This window comes from Cydia pomonella, chromosome 15, assembly GCF_033807575.1.
Source record: "Cydia pomonella isolate Wapato2018A chromosome 15, ilCydPomo1, whole genome shotgun sequence".
Lineage (NCBI taxonomy): Eukaryota > Metazoa > Arthropoda > Insecta > Lepidoptera > Tortricidae > Cydia > Cydia pomonella.
The window spans coordinates 15,082,049-15,102,987 of record NC_084717.1 but is presented as its reverse complement, the minus strand read 5'-3'; the positions used below and the strand labels follow the sequence as shown (position 1 = coordinate 15,102,987).

Sequence of the window (20,939 nt, the reverse complement as noted above, 5' to 3'; positions counted from 1 at the left end):
TAACCATCACATCTATACAGGTCCATCACAGCCATCACCGATCAACCGTTATAGAAAATGACGTGTAGGAGGCCTCGGACCTTGCCCGGCCCGGTCTAGTGTGGGTCATCCTTTACTATTAGACACCGCCACGCCACACACACATACCTTATTCTGCCCGGCCCGCCGCCCTTCCTTCGTAATAATGCTTACATAGACCACGAAATAATAAAAATGCATTTTTGCTGCAATTATGGCCCTCTGAAATATTTAAACTTTCTGGCCCGCCATTAAGAAAGTTTGCCCACCACTGTCTTATTCATTCGTCAAAAACATTTAGCGCAAATTAAATCAAAACAGGGAATGGTAAATAGGTCGAGAGGTCATCTCAATTTGGGCAATTGATTCTATTTACCTCGCCCCAAGTACTGTTTAGGCGAATGAAGATCAAGTGGGTGACAAAGGCCACACATTGACTTGCAATTAGGTAGAGTTAAAAAAAAAACCGGACAAGCGCGAGTCGGCCTCTCCCACCGAGGATTCCGCACTTTTTAGTATTTGTTATAGCGGCAATAGGGGTTATGCCAAAAAATGTCCGTCAAAAAACCTTAAATAGGTGGCGCTACAATACCTAGAGTATTTGAAAAAGAAATATTCAAATCATAGACAGCGCACTTCACTCCGTCGATAACGCCTAGGTTCTTAGCTACTCTAGCGCTACTCTGGAGAGATTTGGAATTATTTTTAGCTGACAGCTCGACAATTTTGCAACAGTTCTGCCTAAGGATATTCTGTTCCTTGCCTCTACCTTCCATAATTCCGTCAATAACGCCTAGGTTCTTAGTTACTCTAGCGCTACTCTGAAGAGATTTGGCACTATTATTTATAACGTAGTGATTATATGCTCTTTGTTATTTATATTATAGCTGACAGGTGGACCCTTGCAAAAGTTCTGCCTATGGAGATTGTATTCCTTACCTTCCATAGCTTTAACGTTGACTGGTGTAGATTAAACGTTTCAATCTTGACAGCCATGCGGCAACAACAATCACGGTATATATGAAAAAAAAAACATACATATCATTCATAATTTACCATATTCGAAACGTACCTACCATCGCCCCACTGTTAACTGTACATCGATGGACCTTATTGCAAAAGGTCTATCGATGGTCAGTTCAGCGTTGCTGTAATATCTATCGAAACGGTTCGGAACGGGAGCGATATCGTACCTGTCGCACAGGGCTTCCTTATTCTATCACTCAAACGCTTTATATATTTGGATATAGAAACTTGGGAAGAAATCTATTTTCCTAAATATATTTAATAACAACTACAACACCAATACAATTGTTATCAAGTACCGGTGCGCGCCCGAGGCATTTATCAACAACTCGCGCAAATTAAATGCTTATTATACCTTATTCTTTCCTTGTTATTAAGATTAGCTAAGAAACCGGAATGTTAACGAGCGACAATGGGGGCAGATAAACCGTACGCGGTTTTCGCTCGCTGTTTATGCAATTAAAAGTAGCATTTAAGTGTTTTTGGATACATAAATAAAATATATATACCTACAGTGATCTAAACAAATCACACGAACTAAACAAAAACTTTACTTCAGTTTAGGTACCTATGTACCTACTTATCAGACGTGTACTATAATGTATATGGATATATGTTAGTTAATTGTGTGCTTTTTTTCCAGAAACAGGCCTCGCACATCTAACCTGTGGAATGAAGTGTCGCCCGCGGTATTTCCGAACCGATACGACCTTCAAAAAAAGAGCGTATTCCCTAATCTTTAATGCCGGGAACGCACTTGTAACCTCCCTGGTGTTGCATTGCAGATATCCATAGGCGGTGGCAATTGCTTACCATCAGGTGATTCGTCTGCTGGTTTCCTTTCCATACCATAGCAGTATTGATTAAGTCAACAATATTTTGTCAAAATCTTTAACCACTTTCCAAATAACCTAAAATCCCTGGATTGTCAAGGATTTAAAAGCAAATTATTTAAGTGGTGTTTACAAAAAATGTTCTACTCAGTCAATGAATATGATGTTGTTATAGGATTATTTATGTTTTATTAATTTAAATTTTAAATTTATTAATTTATTGATAGTCATCATTGTCATTATTGATAGTCAACATCACAAAAAATATGGATTTGAAAAAGTCTGAAATAAAATAAATTCATTCATTCAATGAATACTTTGTATCCACCAATGCTTAAAAAAATGTTACTCCATTTTATTGCTATTGACATTTAAATATTATGAATTATTATGAAAAAATTGTGTTTGGCACTTTTCTATATGCATGACATTTACCTATTATTATTATTCTGTTTTATAATTATTATTCACTTTTTTTATAATTAATACTTTTTATTTATTCTGACATTGTTATACTTTTATTCTTAATTGGTTTTAATGACATGCATATTGAGAGTCCGAGTATTGTAGGTACGCCAAATTTTGGCTGATTGTGATGTAATAAAATACTAACCCTACCACCATTTATGACCACTCACATTCAAACAATAAATAATTTGTATTTGATTTAGGTAGTATTACCTACTAATAATACAAATTTAAGGCTAGATTACTAGGTGGCGAAAACAATTCTAGTATTAATAGAGTACGATTAAATAGGGAATAATACGCGAAACTCTGCGTAGGGGACGCCACTACCACAATCCATCACAATCTGACGGTCTACCGCGAAACAAGAAAATAGAAATTTCGTTATCTAACCTCTCCATCACTGTTGCATATTCGAACGATAAAGAGAAAGATAACTAAATTTCGATTTTCCGATAGGCCTTTTGTAAACAAACCGCCTTGGTGCATCAATGTTATATTTCATTATCTGTGAAAACTTGTCAAAAACAGTTTAAGGCACAGTATGTATAAGTTACTCTATGGTTTACGATAAGTGCTAGTGCTGCACTCTGGCGGCAGAAGATTGCAGGAATAATCCGAGTTTTCGGTACCTGCCCGCAACTTGCACATCTGTAAGTACAATGAGCTGCGAAAGTGCATGGAGAAATTATGAATGGATTTATTGATGAAGTCGCCATGCACTTATGTGTCCCGCCTATTGCACATTTACTTACGAATACCTTTTCATACTCGAACATGTCGTAACATTATCCAATAAATAAACATCCTCCAACATAATAATATCAATAATGTAATCATTCACTTGACTGAATGACTGTGGTGACACCGGTATATAAAGTCGGTCCCTTACATGCAGGAGCGTAGCGAATGAAATTCGCAGATATTTTTAGGGTTCCGTACCCAGAGGGTAAAACGTGTTTGTCCGTCGCCTCCAGGCTGTATCTCATGAACCGTGATAGCTACACAGTTGAAAGTTTCTCAGATGATGTATTTCTGTTGCCGTTATAACAACAAATATGTACTACATAACAAAAAAGTACGGAACCCTCGGTGGGCGAGTTCAACTAGCACTTGTCCGGTTTTATTTTATCATTGTGACGCCGTCGCGTTGCACTATTTTGATTGATCCATTCGCAGACATCAATCAAACCTTTTTCGTCACAAATTTAGTAATTACTGATGTTCACTACAGAAATACATTTTGTACTGAGACTGACTGAAGTAACATGGCAAATACGAACGTTTCCGACAAAATACGATGGGAAGCATAGATATAAGAAGTAAGGAGATTTATAACGAAGCATAATTTCAACGAGTCTCGCTGTCTCCAACTGTCCCCCACCACATCATTAAAGGCGTGGCCAGACAACCAACTCACGCGCTGTGATTGGCCAAACCGCGCGGTGTAGGAGCCTAGAGCGGTGGCACTAGAGTGAGGACAATTCGATAGAGCTATCGATATTTTACATGTTCTGAAAATGACCTTATAGTTTAGACATTTTTGTTTTAAGTAATAATTGCCATAGACTTAATTTATATTCCTTTAAATTTTTGACCTTATTTACGAGCTAAGAATTTTTAGGTACGTGTAAGGTATATTAGTTGAGCCATAAGTTCTCTCACAAAGGTTTTTACTGATAAAATGTAACACAAAGCTTATAATTTAAAAAAAAACATGTACCATGATGCGAAAGCTTGTTTATGCTTAACTAATCAAATTGGTTTACATTTTAGTCATTAGTTGATGTAATGTTTGTTTAAATTGTTTACTTTGGGATTGTCGTTAGACGCGAGCGTTTCATTAAAAAAAAGTTTCAGTTTATTATAGCATATTTCGTCACCAATTGAAAGCAATTCCAGCATGTTATATAGTAAGTATTAAATAAGCTTTTATATCATATGTACGAATAATAAGGAAACAGTAATCATAATTATCAGTAAAAATCTTTCTGATAGAACTTTTGGATCGACTAAGTATACAATATACTATTATTTTAAACATATTTATGTTCTATCTGTAACTGTAATTGGAAACATTTTTCTTGAAAATGATCCGAACCAATAACACTTTTCTCGCTCGTAAACCAGTTAGGGCCCTCTTCCTGTAGCATCTATCCATTTTTCGTTAGTACTGGGATTTTCGGGAAACTGAAAAAAATTGCAATCATGAACATATTTCTTTTTTGACTCACTGTAAACTGTACCTTTGTAAATTCCATTCACCACCGTTTCTTTTTCAATTGTTTACTCTTAATAATTGTATATTATTATTTTCAATTGTAGTATTGTTTTTTTTTTTTTACTTGTAAACCGTATTATCTACCACAGGACAGGCTATGCCTAGTGTGGGGGCCAGCATAAATGTAATACTGTTATTATTTTATTTCTGAAATAAAACATTTGTACATTTGTACAATTGTACTTAATTAAATCAGTTTATTTTTTGGCTTACCTTTTCGATTTTTAATCCAAATTAATAAGTATTAAATTAAACATTAGGTGCATATAAAATAATAGTAAAATTTTACTTGAAAAATAATTATTTTCGTATGAAAGTAATTATTTTTAATGTGTGTATACAGTATATCCAAACATTTTTATCGATAACGCTCAAAGATCAATTATATGCACGAGCACCACTCTACTTCGCGGCGTCAATGAAGGGAGCGGTTGGCGGTCGTACCAAGAAACAATAATGTCCCTGTGAATATCGTTAGCGGTTTAATGCATTGCGCCGTTGCTAAGGACACTACAAATAGTTTTCCATGCCAAAGCGTCAATGTAGAATGCATAGACAAATTGCCACGCGTTTGTATGACAACATGGTCTGACTCAGAAAAATCATATGTCACTGGATTTATTTGTTAAAATGTGTGGTTTTATTGACTAATACGTGAAAAAAAATGTACTATGTAACTCCATGATCCTTATAGTTTTTGGATGCACTCCTATTTCGACACAAAATAACGCTACAATTCGGCATTTCAATAAAATTGACGCGCACATTGTTCAATGACAGCTAACTTGCTACTGTCTTACGGCGGGCCGGTATGGCCACGATGTGGCCATGTCGCGGCGACACGCGCCACGCCTCCGTCAGCCATCTAGTACTTTCTATGATCTGAGATGGGAAGGATTAGTCACTACTTACATCTGTAGCCTAGTATGATGTTGATGAAGATGCATGATGAGTACTTTGTCATTTGATATATAATTGAGGCCTTTATGATCATATAAAATTAAAGTCGCCCACGTATGAATATCAATTCTGGGAAGTTAGTTAAAAATAAGGTTTTTTAAGCAAAGTAATCTGACAGTTCGATAGGGCAGATTGGAGAATGAGTAGGTAGATTTAGGATATAAGAAATGAATGAATGAAATTAATTTAACCGAGAAAATTATTTTCATATACATTATACATTTACACATCATACAATTACATTACATAATGAAATAAAATTAAATTAAATACGTTACTAATTTTAGTTAATAACAACCGCATTAAGTAATTATAGGAGCCGCGTGTGTCACACATAAGTAGGTACTACCGTTTGCTGACCTCTAGGATAATGTTCTAAAAGGGACAGATCTATTTATGTTAGTCTTAAAATATCCGCGTACCTACGTTTAGAAAATAGTTGTATATATCCCTTAATATACATCTTCTTCTGCCTCGCCTTTTTCCCGTTACGCGGGGTCGGCTTTCCCAATCATGCGACGCCACTTGCTCCTTTCTTGGGTGTCTTGTTCGTGGAGTCCCAACACCTTCATATCCTTTCGGACATTCGTCATCCAAGTTGTTTGGGGCCTTCCACTTCCCCTCTTTTTTGTAGCGATGGAAAGGCACTTTTTAACCACGTGATCGTCTGGTCTTCTCATTACGTGGCCGTACCATCTTAGTCTAGCCTCGGAAATTTTATGGGTTATTGGAGCCACTTTGAAACTCCCCCTTATATGCTCGTTGCGCACTTTGTCTCCAAGAGTAACCCCGCCCGACCACCGCAGCATACGCATCTCCGTCATCCCTTAATATACATATTTAAAAATATATGCAACAGCAGTGTAAACAACTACCTAGTTTATTTACTTATCGTACATTCGCACAGGTTGCTATCATATGGTATGGTATGGACGCATGGACTCCAATGCCTTGTCAATAGAGTCACGCATTGTATGTACGCATCTTGTTGACTCCTAGATACATACCTAATATAGGTAAATAATGGTGACTATGACTACATGAACTAATAATAAATTATCTACATTATATCTCAAACATGGGTAATATATGTAATATCTGAACTAATCTGAAGTATGCACAGATTGTTTCAGCACTTTATCGCTGTGCTGTGATTCTAAAGCATATCCATGCGTATGTGTGGGACGTCGCTCTGCACGCAAATAGCTACGAACGATCCTCGCTACTCCAGAACCCTCTTGTGACCATTCGTGTTCCGTTCTCACAAAAGTAAGAACTCTCAAATACAACGATACTACTAAGTACCTGAACTTAACGACAGTTTTACCCTAAAAAGCTGAAATCTTACCAGTATTTTAGTCATAAATTACAAGCACTAGCAGCACTCTAGCAGTTTGGAGACTTCGCCACAATTAAAAAAGGTAAGTTAATAAAATAATACCCATATTATACTCACTTTGTTCGCTGTTTAACCAGAAAAACATCCAATTCAATATAAACGTCAGTTCGTGCAGTTACCTACCTAAACAAAGCAGTTTGTTCTTCATAAATTCACAGTTTTACTTCAAACAGTAACCAATAACATAGATAAATTAATAGTCATAGAAAAGGAAATATTGTCGGCTAAAGTCACAACCTTCTCATCTCTGAATGGAGTATTTAAGAGGTTTGCGACTTTAGGTATTTTGGCTAAAGTTGCGAATCCCACAATGTCCTAATGGACTTAAGAGATTTGCAATTTTAGCCGATGATATTGCTCACGAATCTAAGTTTAACTGATATTGCGAAATTAACAACAAAGCGTTAATTAACAACATATTTGAACTTAGACAAATTTACGAGCTTGAATCGTACTCTAATTACAGTAATAGCAATTTAAATGCATCGACTGTCAGTTAATAGGTTTCGATTGTAAGACAATCTAGAATAGACTAGGCACGTAACGTTTATTTATCTGGTACCATGTACTTACATAGCAAGTAGGAATTATGTTTATTGTTTATTTTACTGCAGACACTGGGTAGATAAACTTGGTAGTAAATAGTCTTAAGATAATGCATTAGTTGCAGCTGCTGTAGGTAAGTAATGGACTTGAGGATAAGAAAAAGTAAGTAGTTAAATAACAGAGAAATCAGTGAACAAAGCACTACTTAATCTTAAAAAGCTAGATTATATTAATATTGGAAAATGGAGAGAAAAAATCCGGATTATCAATTTAACGAAAAGCCAGATAAGTTCGTAGCCCGGAGTTTCGGAGATCGCATTGTCTACTAAAAAGGCATTTTAAAAGTTTACTTAAACAACACTGGAAACTCTTGGTTGTTGACAGAATAACTTTTTATGAATGCAGGATAGGTTAGTTAGGATTCTCAAAAATCCGAATCGTATTAGTACGTGTGCAAGCGTCAGGATCTAAGTTAGTCTATCACTCCAGACTTGGTCCACAAGAAATTTAAATAAATGTCTGATTTCGTAAAAGTGTCTAGCACATTCGGGAACACCAATGTGCAATAAACTAAATAGCGAAATTAATTTAATAAATTTGGTGTCACCGAATTTTAGCACCGAAGATTTCTTTTTATTTAAACTGCAACACTCCGGTCCTAGGAATTGCTAAATTATACCTGGAAGTATTATTTTAATAATAACATTAATAGCATATGATAAAGGTTTAATAATGTTTTAAAGGTACTTAAATTACATTTGTTTCTCTAATGACAGTTATAAGAACGAAATATAAACTACATTTTTTTGCCAGCTGTCCAGCACTAAGCAGGCACATGATTTGAGGTTTGATATGCTAAGTAAGAAAGTTCAAACAAACCGTCACAAAGTTTCCGCGAATGTATAGTCAACCGTCGACCCGCCATATTCATACCGTAAAGTCGGGTTACATGACCCTTTTTTCTTGTATTTTTTAATATACTTCTAGATCATTACGTTTCTATCCTTGATCCGATTTTTAGTTACGGTTATGTGCATCTTAAGGATACGTCGGATAAGTAAACGTAAAAAAAAAGTAAAAAAAAACCTTCTGTGTATTTTTTTTTATTTTTTCATTTTTGGGCCAAAGTTGATCTTAGATGCGGGTAAGTTTGAATTTTATACTTATTTTTATACAGAAAGTCCCACTATTAATCTAAACAACAAAGAAACCCAAGAAACCTCTTTAAGGTAGGTTAGTAAATGAAACGAATCAATTTTTGATACAATATTTGACATTTATTTGAGCAAAAATTAAACAAAAATAACTTTTTCAGTTCTGAGATAGAATAAAAGTTGTACAAATTTTAACAAAACCTTAATTAACAGCCTGTTGATGAGAATCATCATTAGAATTAGTCAACATATACGATAATAATCATCTTTATTAGTAACAAGAATATGGTAATATTTTACCTCTAAGTAAAATAAAAGTACAAAATCTCAGTCAAGTAAAACTTAATACTGAAAACGTAACAAATTCTTAAATCACAGCATTTTAACGAGAATAATCGTTGGAAATAGTAGGCTAACAATTCGTTTTTGTAACTTAAGACTCACTTACACTTATTTTAAACCTATGGAGAGCAAAAACTCACAACAATCATGAAAAACTTAAAATTTACGTACAGCACTTAATTAATTCAGTCTTTCAACGAAAACTGTCATTGGATTAACGAAAACTATCAACTGATCTTCGTCTAAAATGACATAATCGTATGATTATGTCATTTTAATACGATAGATACAATCAATGGGTATTACTTGTAGGCTAGCTACCCGCGGGCTAAAGTTCCCCGAAATGGGGGACAATGTTTACTATGATTATACTAACGAACTTTATGTTTCTAAGAAAAGACTAAATAAGTTTTTATTGTAATTGCAGTATTCTCAAAGACATGCTTTGTATCAAGATATAGGTATTAGTAAGCTAACTTACCTTATTTCGCACCATTTATGTACGTACGTCTCACCTCACGCTTGATCGATACTGACAAGTTGAAACCTGCGCAAGCAACTTGGAAACGGTACTAATTCGTGGGTAGGTAGTGCCATTTATGATTTTAGAGCGTAACTGCTACGATCGGACGTCTATTGGCTTTGTGGCGGGATGTTAAATTTTTTTAATTTTTTGGGACAATTTTTACCCTTAGGGCTAAAGAAACCCGGTTTTACGGTAATTATATTGAAACAACTGTATGAAACCTTGATGAAGAAAGTTGAACCTCTCAGTTCCCTGTACAAACAGCAATGTACAGGCATATTCTGATTTTGATAACAGGTTATGCATGAGATCGATGGAGACCATTGATAGGAGCAGCAAAACCAAGTGGTCACGAGCCTCAGTAATGAGCTAATGAGGGACCGACCAAGAAGAGTTATGGAGCTGATCGGTCGGTGACAAAAGTGACGTTTCTGATTGAAGAAATGTAACTTTTGACACAGACAGATTCGATCGGTAACTAATCCAGATCTAACCTGTTCTTAAAATCAGAATAACCCTGATAAACATTTTGCTCAAATTACCCAAGCCAATACTGATTCTAAGTAAGTAGCTATATCCGAAGTAAACCTGAAGCCAAGGAGTGATCCGAACTTTATAAATCTTGTTAAGAAACTGTTATGGATAAATCTGTCAGCAGTCGAAGTGACATTTCGAATTGAGTTTCCTTAATCCTAGAATTAGAAGTTGCTAACTTGCCAACATACGCAAAACGAAATTCGTTATGGCAATCTTAGATGATGAGGCTAAGCGTATGTTGAGAGTGAGACTCAGGCGTCGCAGTTCCACGTAGCGCAGTGCAGATCAAATTTTGTAAAATATTAAACATCCTTGCGCCGCAGCGTGCGTAGCTCATGGACGTTCCATACTAGGGAGTGCTGTACTGGGAACTGGTTTTCTATACAAACACAGTACCGATAGCATTCTGTATTCCATACTTTACATAATCTGCTCTGCCCTGCGCAGAACTGCGTCGCCTGCGTCTCAGCATACGCGTAGCCTGATGGTTCCACATTTTTTAATTGATTAAAAACTTAGATTCAATTCTAAATAGGCGATATTTATTAGATAACTAAAGTATGTACTTTCGAACGGTAATAATATAGCGGTACTTACAGTGCATACCTAATCCTTTACCATCGTTCTCGGAAACGTTCGTATTTGTCATGCTACTTCAGTCAACCTCAGTACTTTTTGTACTGAGACTGAAATAGCATGACACGTTCGTACGTTTCCGTGAAAATACGATGGTAAAGGATATTAATTTAAATACACTCTACAATAACAATGCCTCGGGCCATACGTATGACATCAGAAGTCCGCTGGTAAATCCTTTATGCAAATAGTCCGGATGCGTTTGTGCGAGGTTCCGGATGGTCTCGGTAAAGGATCTGGCTGTTTAACGCACGATCTGCGTCATTAAATCGCACCTTTGATCTGTAGGTTAATAGTTGAATATTTATATGATAACTAGGGAGCTAGTAAAAAAAGCTAGACAGCTAGAGAGCGACAAAAAGGTCATCCTTTTTATCGCTTTTTCAACACGGTGCACGGTACAGTCCTCCTTTCTTGCCGTATCCGGCAATGGCGACTCCATCAACAATTCTTGTCCGGATTATGAAATGCCCTTATGTGGCTCGCAAAACCAAACTTTGTTTTGAAGATGCGGTCACACGATGCGCAATGGAGTTGTCCAGTCGAGTTGCGGGTGTATGTGTAGGAGGGCTTAGGTCGCGTCTTGCGGATGCCGATGCCGCTAGAGGTGGAGGTGGACATAATTAATGATTAAACGAACTTACCTGAAGTGAAGTTCGATCATAATTATACGATTAGCTTGTCCGAAGAGGTTAGCATTTATCACATGTAGTAACACATACGGTGTCGCCATTCACGCACTTTATTTCGGAGACTTAGCGGCAAAAACATTTGCTCAAACATTTTTTTTTTTTTTTTTTTGGCGGGTATATTGTAACTTATCTTACCTGGCTTCTACCCGAATTCGCGCCATCATTTAGTTCAGAGGCAATCTTCACTCCTTCTTTTCAATTCTCTAGGGGTTTACCTAGGGAGGGTGGGATGCTAACCTCTTCGGACAAGCTAATCGTATAATTATGATCGAACTTCACTTCAGGTAAGTTCGTTTAATCATTAATTATACTCAAGCTTGTCCTCGAGGTTAGCATTTATCACATGTAGATGTTGAGAGGAATGATACTTGGAATGAAAAAACGTCAGGTTAATCATTATAAAGAGAATGTATTCTTAGTCCAATTATGGACAACTGTAAGATCAAACAGAAAATAATTAAACAATATTTTATCACCTTGTTAATTGTCACACAATGAATCATTTAATATACTTCTTGCCAAGGTACAGGAATTGATATTTTTAACAATAATTCTATTATAAAAGCGTCCAAACGTGCTGGAGGTACCACTCCACCCAGCAGTTTTCCTTATTACATCTAAATTGACTACTAATCTATGAGCCCTAGACGTCGCAGCATGTCTTGTGCTGTGGGCTGTAAATATTGATATATCAATACCACATTCTTGCAAAGTATTCTTAATCCACCTACTTAAGGTTTGGGAAGTTATTGCTCTGTGTGGTTTATTCAAGCTTACAAATAGGACATCACTACTACGAAGAGTTTTTGTCACATCTAAATAAGAATGTAAAGCAGCACATGGACATATTTCCGGCCTTTCTCGGAAATATGGTAAAACAAGAGTTGGTTGTGCAACACCAACGCGCGAAGTTTTTATTAAATCTGGAATTTTTATATGAATTTCATTGACATGAAACTCAATGTTCTTAATGTTAATTTTGGAAAGAGTCTGAACTCGATGTGCTGTTGTTAAAGCTAGAAGCGTTACAAGTTTTTTCGATATTTTTTCTAAATTAAGAGTTGCATTTGGATACCAATTTGCAAGAGAGTTCAGAACTACAGATGTGTCCCAGGTCATGCTATATTTTGGTAAAGGTGGACGTAAGCGAAATATGCCTTTGAAAAAACGTTTCATACGATTATCATTGCCTATGTCTGCACCTAAGATTAATGAAAGAGCAGACCGGCAACTATTTAGTGTTCCATATTGAGCACCAGAGTGGTACAAATCAGTTAAAAAAGAAATCACATTTGGAACAGATGCTTGGTAAACATCTACTTGATTATTAATACAAAAAGAAAACCATTTCTTGAGACAAGAATCATATTGTTTTAGTGAGCTATTTGACAGAGAGGCCAGCATAATGCATATTGCAGATTCTGGTACAAATTTCTTCATCATCGACGTCCTGATAAGATCCCTGCAACCAGGGTAATCTTTTGGTGAATATCTCGGTTGCTGGAATGAGAGATAATAAGATCTTTATTCGGTTTGAAAAAATAAAGGTTTAGAAGCTAATAGGCTTTGAACAATGGGTACCACGGTTGAGTGGGCCAAAGTGGGACTACGATAATTCCGTGAGCTTTGTCATTTATTATTTTTCTTAGTGTCTTAAGAATGACTGCAAAAGGCGGGAAGCCGTAGAAATAGAAACTTGACCACGGCACTGTAAATGCATCTATATTAAAGGCATCAGAATCCCTGTGCCATGAAATATATTTTTTACATTTTTTGTTAATTCTACTTGCAAAAATATCTATATAAGGAGATCCGAATTCTTTTACAATTTTTTGAAACTAATATTGTGACAGTTCCCACTCTATATCTGGATAGACTCGAAGAGATTCAGCGTCTGCGATTACATAATCGCAGACGCTGATAACATTATCAGCAGAGCTTATGTAAGATGCGAACAAAGTATAACTTTCTTGTTACGTCTGTAAGGTGTGGAAACTGTACACCACCCATGCGGTTAACGTAGGAAATAGCCGTTGTATTGTCAATTCTTAACAGAATTTGACAGTCATGATAAGACTTTACGAAAACTTTAAGTCCAAAAAAGGCGGCCAAAATCTCTAAATAATTTATGTGTTGTGAGCGTTCTTCGGCGCTCCACAACCCACTACCCCGGTCGTTACCACAGGCGGCCCCCCCATCCCATAGTTGAGGCATCACTATAGATCTCTAGACAATACTTATCATAATTGTCATATACTTATCAAAATTGTCATCATCAATTACATTTAAATATTTACAACGCTCTAGTTCTTTGGTGTAAAGCCAACCATATTCGACAGCTGGGCATGCCGAAGTAAGTAAACCCATAACACGAGCAAAATCTCTAATTTAACAACGTTTCTAATTACGGAATGTGTTCATTTCAGATTTAATTTTTTCAATTTCTTTTCAGTGGTAAAGTAACCTCTAAATTTTTTGAGTCTATGATGAATCCCAAAAATTTACAACTCGCATGAGGCGTTAAATTACTCTTTTCATGGTTTACAATGAAACCTAGGGATTGTAAAAGGTTTATAGTGTCTGATACATTTTCTAGACATGTATTAGGGTACCTAGATATCAATAACAAATCGTCAAGGTACACGGTGGACAGATAGCCGCAAGATCTAAGCAGACTAATGATTGGCTTCATAATTTTAGTGAAAACATAAGGTGCGTTGTTTAAACCGAACGGCAAGACATTGAACTGATATAATTTATTTTGGAAAGTAAATCTAAGGTACTTTTTAAAATATCCATGTATTGGTATTAAAAAGTACGCGTCCTTGAGATCTAGGTTACACATATGGCTATCCTTAGATATTAATTTCAAGGCCGTGCGTAGGTCTTCAAGTTTAAAATGTTTTGTATTTATAAATTTGTTTAGCTCTTTCAAATTTAAGATAAATCTCATTTTTCCGTTCGGTTTAGGTACCAAAAAAACTGGGGATATAAATTGGCCTTCACAGCTCTGACATTCCGAAATGGCGCCTATGCATAGTAGGTCGCTAACAGAATGTCGGAACTGTGTTCTCTCTGAATCAGAATACGCCCTAGGGGCAGGTGGCGTACGCTGTACGACAGGCCTTGAAAAGGGTATTTGATAACCTTGTATCCACGAGAGTATAATTTTGTCGTTAGTTAGAAGTGACCACTGAAGTGAAGTGATAGCTGAAGTGAGCTAAGCGGCCGGCAAACTTTACCATATCTATCGGCGGGTGCTGCGCCTGTGATGCGGATGCGATGATTTTCTCGAGGAGTTGTCGCGACGGCTCTTCAGTGCAGGCTCCTTCGTCCTCTGAGTACCCTTCGGCCTGTAATAATTCTGGGGAGGACCTCGCCAGTTTAAATTCTTGGGGGGTACTTTATTATTATTGTTCTTCTTAGCCTGCAGACCTGAGGTCGATGGTGTGGCTTTCAAATCATCTCCTGATTTATTTATGGCCTTAGCGGCTTTTATTTTTTCCGCAAGTTCCTGACTGAAGAGTAACTTGTCAATTTTGGTTGTTTGTAATTCGTCTTTAAGCTCCTTCTTTAAGTTATGAAGAATAAAGTTCCTCCTAACTAACGATTCTGCGTGCTGACTGTCACATAGAATCTTACAAGAGTCCATTAATAGCTGTATCAGCTTTGTGTTCTTTGGTTGTTCAGTCAAGAGCAAGGTAAGGCTCTCTGATAAGGCGGAAATTGCAGATGAAATCTGTTTCTGTCGTATTTCTATGCTTTTGTCCCTCTTAAAGACATGTTCATGGACGGCGGCTTTTACCTCAGGATTGAGGGTAGGTGCATCAATCAAGGCGCTATTTGCAGGAGGTAAGTACCTGTCTAAAAGTTCCTTACGTGTATCTTTACCTAGCCCATTAGTAGCTATATGTTGCAAACGTACTGCAAGATCAGGTCTGATCTCCTTGCCGTAGACTCTGACTTGAGAGGGGTCGTCCCCTAATATTTTAAGGAGATCTTCGTCGAGATCCATTGCGTCAGAGGCGTCCATAGCTGGCTCGCCTAGCGGCAACGATGTTGGTGAGTTGTTTACCTCCTGAGCGACGCATAATTGTGGGGTCGGGGCTGGCTCGGCGCTTGTCGAAAGTAAAGCAGGCGCAGACCTTCTCGTCAGCGGTGGAGCAGGCGCTGCTGGGCTCTCTGCTGCGCGCATCTGATGACCCTTACACTGGATTCCTGTTCGTTGTCGGGCACGTCTGAAATACAACGATCTGACGTTGTAGTAAAAAAAGCAAAGATGTTAGCCTTAGATGCTAACTGCATTGCTATATGCCCAAAAGAACGGGTGTCGGTACAATATTATGTTTTATTAAATAAATATATAGCAAAGATGTCGGCCTCAATGCGGACTGCAATGCTTTGTACCGTTGAAGAAAGGTAACGCTCAATACGTCTAGGAATTACAATGATCCAATGACGCAGTCGTAGTAGCAGAGATGTTGGCCTTAGTGCCGACTGCAATGCTACCTTGCGTGACAATATTAGGTAAGTGACAGCCCCATGAGCTGCCCGCATTCCTAATTTTATGTCCATTGCAACGACTATTAACGATCTATTCGAACAAAAGAAACGGTTAGGTGAGCGTTTTACCTTCAATGATTATCGGCTCCTGCGACGAACGAGGTCTTGAGGGTGCGCGGTGCCGCGGGCGCGGTGAAGCTGACCTGGACCGTGACGAAGATGAACTGGACGACGACGATTGTGATCCGGAAGACGGCGACAGCGATGCGGCAGATCCTTGTCGATCACTACGTTTACGCCGTGCACGAATTAACATGCGTTCGAGTTTTTTAACTTTTCTCGCAATGCACTCATAATCATTTGAATTCGTACGTGTACGTTTGACCATGATTATTCGTTTATTCGCGGCGTAATTTTTCACGTGCGGAGTGGCGGAGCACTGAAATGTGAATGATGGCGCGAATTCGGGTAGAAGCCAGGTAAGATAAGTTACAATATACCCGCCAAAAAAAAAAAAAAAATGTTTGAGCAAATGTTTTTGCCGCTAAGTCTCCGAAATAAAGTGCGTGAATGGCGACACCGTATGTGTTACTACATGTGATAAATGCTAACCTCGAGGACAAGCTTGAGTATAATTATACGTATGCCCGACATTACTTTTAATAAGTATTACATTTGTGACCGCGGCCTGCAAAACGTCCCACTTTGTCGCTTGCCGAGACGAGATTTGCTTGTATCTTTATACGAATAATCTGACACCTTGCTTATGGCAAGCGACACAGTGGGACGTTTTGTCGGCCGCGGACACATTAAGAAAAGAAGATGATAATAATATTATACATGTATAAAATCCCATAAAATTAAATATAAAAGATAATGTTTATATTTATTTTTTGCGCAACCTGTATTTTACTCACTGATATTTGTCATACTTTTACTCATTGGTAGATCAAAATGAACATTAAACGCGTGGGCCTAATAAATAAGTATTCGTCATACATAACTCAGTCCCAAATGCGGTCCGTCGTTAGGCATATGTAGTGTTGGTTAACTCTAGTCCTTTGAGTCCCCTGCTTTAAGACTCGACTGTGTTATTCAGACTCATATAATTAAGTCGAAACTCGAGTTTTTTTTTAGCTTGTTATGGCCGGACTCTTTTGTAGAGACTTGAGTCCTTTTCAAAAAACTAAATCCTGTCTGATCTGTCTGGCCTAGTGGGTGACCCTGCCTATTAAGCCGATGGTCCCAGATTCAAATCCTAGTAAGGTCATTTATTTGTGTGATGAGCACGGATATTTGTTTCTGAGTCATGGATGTTTTCTACGTTATTAAGTATTTACACATATTTATATATTATATATATATCGCTGTCTAAGTACCCACAGCCACAAGTCTTATTGAGCTTAATGTGGGACTTAGTCAATTTGTGATACACACATAGGATATTATTATGTCCTATAATATTTATCTTCATGGGATAGGTAGACCATACAATAACGCTTATTTTCTAGACTGTTCCTTGAATTTGGATAAAACCTACAAAATTGTTGACGCAGTCTTTATTCGACAGCTCGTATCCTTTTGAGTTGCGCTTAAAAAAGAACTCGACTTGAGACTTTAATGCCTCGGAACTTTCAGTAAAAACGTTGAATTTTTCAAATTTAGACTCAAGACTCGATTTCCTACCAACACTAGGTGTATGCCTATAATCCTACATGCTAGAATTAATTAGACCAGTTACTTAACACTTCGTCTTCCGGCTTTTTTGCATGATTGTAGCCGATCGAATGTTTTTGTTCGACGACTGGACTTAGATGTGCAAGATCATGGGCAAAAACTGTGTCCTTCTCGAAAATTCCGTTGTCATTATTTTTCAACTAAAGCCAATTTATGAGATTCGAAGAATATAGGATTCGTGGAATGGTGGACCTAATAGTTTTGAAGTTCACATGTCGATTATTTTGGTAATTTAATTAGTAATTTAATTTCACTACCATTTTGTACCTTTTCACAGTGACAATAGTAGGTCCCTAGTGACTTTCTTATTGATTGTCACTGTGAAAGGGTACGAAATGTTCCTGAAATTAAATTCTTTGTCTGTACAGTCACGTCTGAAAATATCGGTACGAAAAATGTGCCAAAAATATGTATACACTACCTTAATATATGGATGTATATGGGCAATAGTCGTGTATTATTTTTGGTACTTTTTTCCTATCGATATTTCCAAATGTGGTCGTGACCGTATATACTATTTCGGCGGTAAACAAGTATAATATACTTACCTATCTTCAGCTTACCGGGTGTCTTTGTTACAATGTAAAATTTACATGAAAGTGATGTAAAATTGTTCTTTTTTTGCATAATGTAAAAGTGACGTTTTTGTTTGAAGAAACGTCACTTTCCAAACTGACATCCGATCCATATCGTATCTAGACCTAATAGGCAGTTTATCGTGTAATTATCTTTACACACGCCGCAAATTCCGAGACTGTATTAATTATATTTTTGCGCGTGTGTCAAAATAAATGAACGATACGTGTGCACCGACTATAAAAATACACGAGCAAGGAAGCGGTGAATGCAAAAGAACCAGGGTGCGTAGACAAGATGCCAATCGTTCACGCTCCGTAGCATAACGTTGTTATCTGTCTCTATCACTCTTCCATATTAGTGCGACAGAGACAGTTGCCTTTTATTCGCTACGGAGCGTTAACGACTGTAATTTTTTCTACGCACCCAGATAAGAACAGTAAACATTTTATGTAGATACTAGGTATTGTGGTAAATGTCAAGAACAAGACCCTTTCCCTTGATCTTGTTCTGGATAACTAATGGCGTTATTCATAAACATTTGTCTAATATAACAAATCGTGGTTAGTTGTTCCTATCCTATGCCATTTTGACATTTCTGTTTGTTAGAAAGAGACAAAATAGATGCCGCTTATGAATAAGGGGTTATTTTTTTGAACAAACACAGGGTATTACAAGATCTCCGGTCGTCTAGTGATAAAAGCCTGATTTATTGTAAATAAAGGATGACTCACGCTAGAACGGCCTGGGTCCGGTACGAAGCTTCCGACGCTTCGTTTTCTTTGACGGGTGATCGATGATCACGTGATACTTTCTACAGAAAACTGAGAGCCTACCGCGAACCACGTTCGACGTGTTGCCTCTCTGTCGCACTTGAAAATCGCACGAAAGTGTAACAGGGAGGCATTACGTCGAACGTGGTTCGCGGTAGGCCCTCTGAAGTGTCGAACGCCACGGCCGCCCGGACCCGCAATTGACGAATTTCGATTTTCCCGGTAGCCGCCCTGATATACCTGTACGCCAGATGGCTCTGCAGATCTTGCAACTTAAAGAGCCAGATAAGAGAAGAGCAGAGAATAATGTTCATTTATTATTTTATATCACAACTGACAGCACATATAAATTATTTAAATTACACGCACTACATTATGATTAAATGAATTATATTAGGACAGAGCAAATAGCATTACGTGCCTATTTTATTGGAGGCCATGACGTAAGGGAAGACTGGGAAGACGCATCTAAAACCATAGACTTAATATACTAGTTTCTAACCATGGACATGGTTCACCTTACTTTCTTTGTCTGTTTGATAATTTATGATAAAAATACAAAGATTAACAAATGCGGAAGAAAGGTTAACAAATGTCAAAAGTTAATTCACCCCAGGCACCCGGAAGTTGGAACAGCGTTCTGATTTTGACATTTGAATTGACCGGAAGACGGTTATGAACCTAGTAAGTTTAGCGATCATAATCGTGACATGGTCTAGGTTTGAGTAGACAGTCAGCTTCCAGGGGGTCTAGCCAAAATGACAATCGTTGGTAGAAAACGTCAATCGAACCTTAAATCATATATGAAAATAACTTACGACTCTTGTAACTTTTCATCTGTCAGCCCTATTTTTTTTCGTTTGTCGTTTGTCGATATATTTACGATTGTCATCTTGACAAGATCCGCAGGTCAGTGCACTTACTTCACTCTTTGGGTCAGTGTCATTGATGGTATAGTTACTTAATTTTTCTTGTTCAGACTCAATAGATATTAAATTCGGGAGAATCCTACCATTGTCTAAATCTATGCAAAGATCAATTCCTGGGTATTATACGTTATACTTATTATAGTAGATTATTTAAAAGTCAGTTAATATACATTTTACTGGTATTTTAAATACCAATACCAAGATAATAACTATGCGTACCTACCTAAGAGTTATAGGAATTATATAATAATTTAGAGTCACCTTCATCTTTTAATTACCTACCAATCATGGAACATTTAAGAGAAAATTTGGAGTATTTTTGATATTTCACCGACATCTGTAAAATTTCTACTACAAAAAGTAAAACTACTACTAAAAGTTGAATGTCCAATTCGTCTTTTGTGTTTTATATGTATTGAATGAAAGTTACTGCAATTGGTTTTCATATTATTAACCAATTAAAACTATGGTTTTTTGCTCCAGTCATGGGATGTATGGTGCCATTAATTTTCAAACTAACTAATATGAATGAAAAATTAAACTTAAGCAGCTCTTTGGCTCTTGTTTATGGTAAAATGTTGTCAGCGATTAAAAACTGATGGTAAATACATGTTTTACAGGATTTGTCTATACCATCCCATTACTGGTGCCTGTTCCATTATAGGGGTGTTTACTATATAGGTACCTAGTGTACCAAACAAAATGCCATAAAATACCAATTTCAAAAAGTTACTACAAAAGAAATCCTGAAAGTAAAGTTTTATTTATAATTAAGAGGAATGACATCCCGCGGTGTTAAAAAGAGACGGTTTTTTGTCACGTAGATTCATAATAGCGAAATATCAACATAAAGTATAAATAAATGTATACCAAGCTATCAATTTAAATTACATTAGTTTTGACAGTTTTAATGAATGACTTCACTATTTGACAGTGTAGTGGTTGGAATTAAATTAAATTATATGAATAATCGAGTGAAATTTAATGAACCATTGATGAAAGG

At 37.0% G+C, this 20,939-nt stretch overlaps 3 protein-coding genes across 3 annotated transcripts in view; 1 reads left to right on the top strand and 2 right to left on the bottom strand.

Moving 5' to 3' along the window:
• Window positions 1-6,074: 6,074 nt before the first annotated feature.
• LOC133525877 (uncharacterized) lies at window positions 6,075-6,410 on the bottom strand. The gene has a single exon (XM_061862287.1). It carries the CDS (start codon window positions 6,408-6,410, stop codon window positions 6,075-6,077), a length of 336 nt encoding a protein of 111 aa, XP_061718271.1.
• A 437-nt stretch (window positions 6,411-6,847) lies between these two features.
• The window catches only part of LOC133525968 (arylalkylamine N-acetyltransferase 1), a 60,345-nt gene continuing 46,253 nt past the window's right edge, over window positions 6,848-20,939 (top strand). The window contains exon 1 of the mRNA XM_061862421.1: window positions 6,848-7,007. The gene's annotated coding sequence lies outside the window, so the exon portion shown is untranslated. The remainder of the gene's footprint in view (window positions 7,008-20,939) is intronic.
• Window positions 11,808-15,614, bottom strand: LOC133525966 (uncharacterized). Its single transcript, XM_061862414.1, has 2 exons — window positions 14,661-15,614; window positions 11,808-12,918 (listed from the first exon to the last, which is right to left on the bottom strand). Exon 1 carries the CDS (start codon window positions 15,611-15,613, stop codon window positions 14,666-14,668), a length of 948 nt encoding a protein of 315 aa, XP_061718398.1. The 5' UTR covers window position 15,614; the 3' UTR covers window positions 11,808-12,918; window positions 14,661-14,665.

Excerpts from the sequence above, each read along its gene's own strand:
- LOC133525877 (XM_061862287.1), bottom strand. The coding sequence starts at position 6,410 with ATGACGGAGATGCGTATGCTGCGGTGGTCGGGCGGGGTTACTCTTGGA.
- LOC133525966 (XM_061862414.1), bottom strand. The coding sequence starts at position 15,613 with ATGCGCGCAGCAGAGAGCCCAGCAGCGCCTGCTCCACCGCTGACGAGA.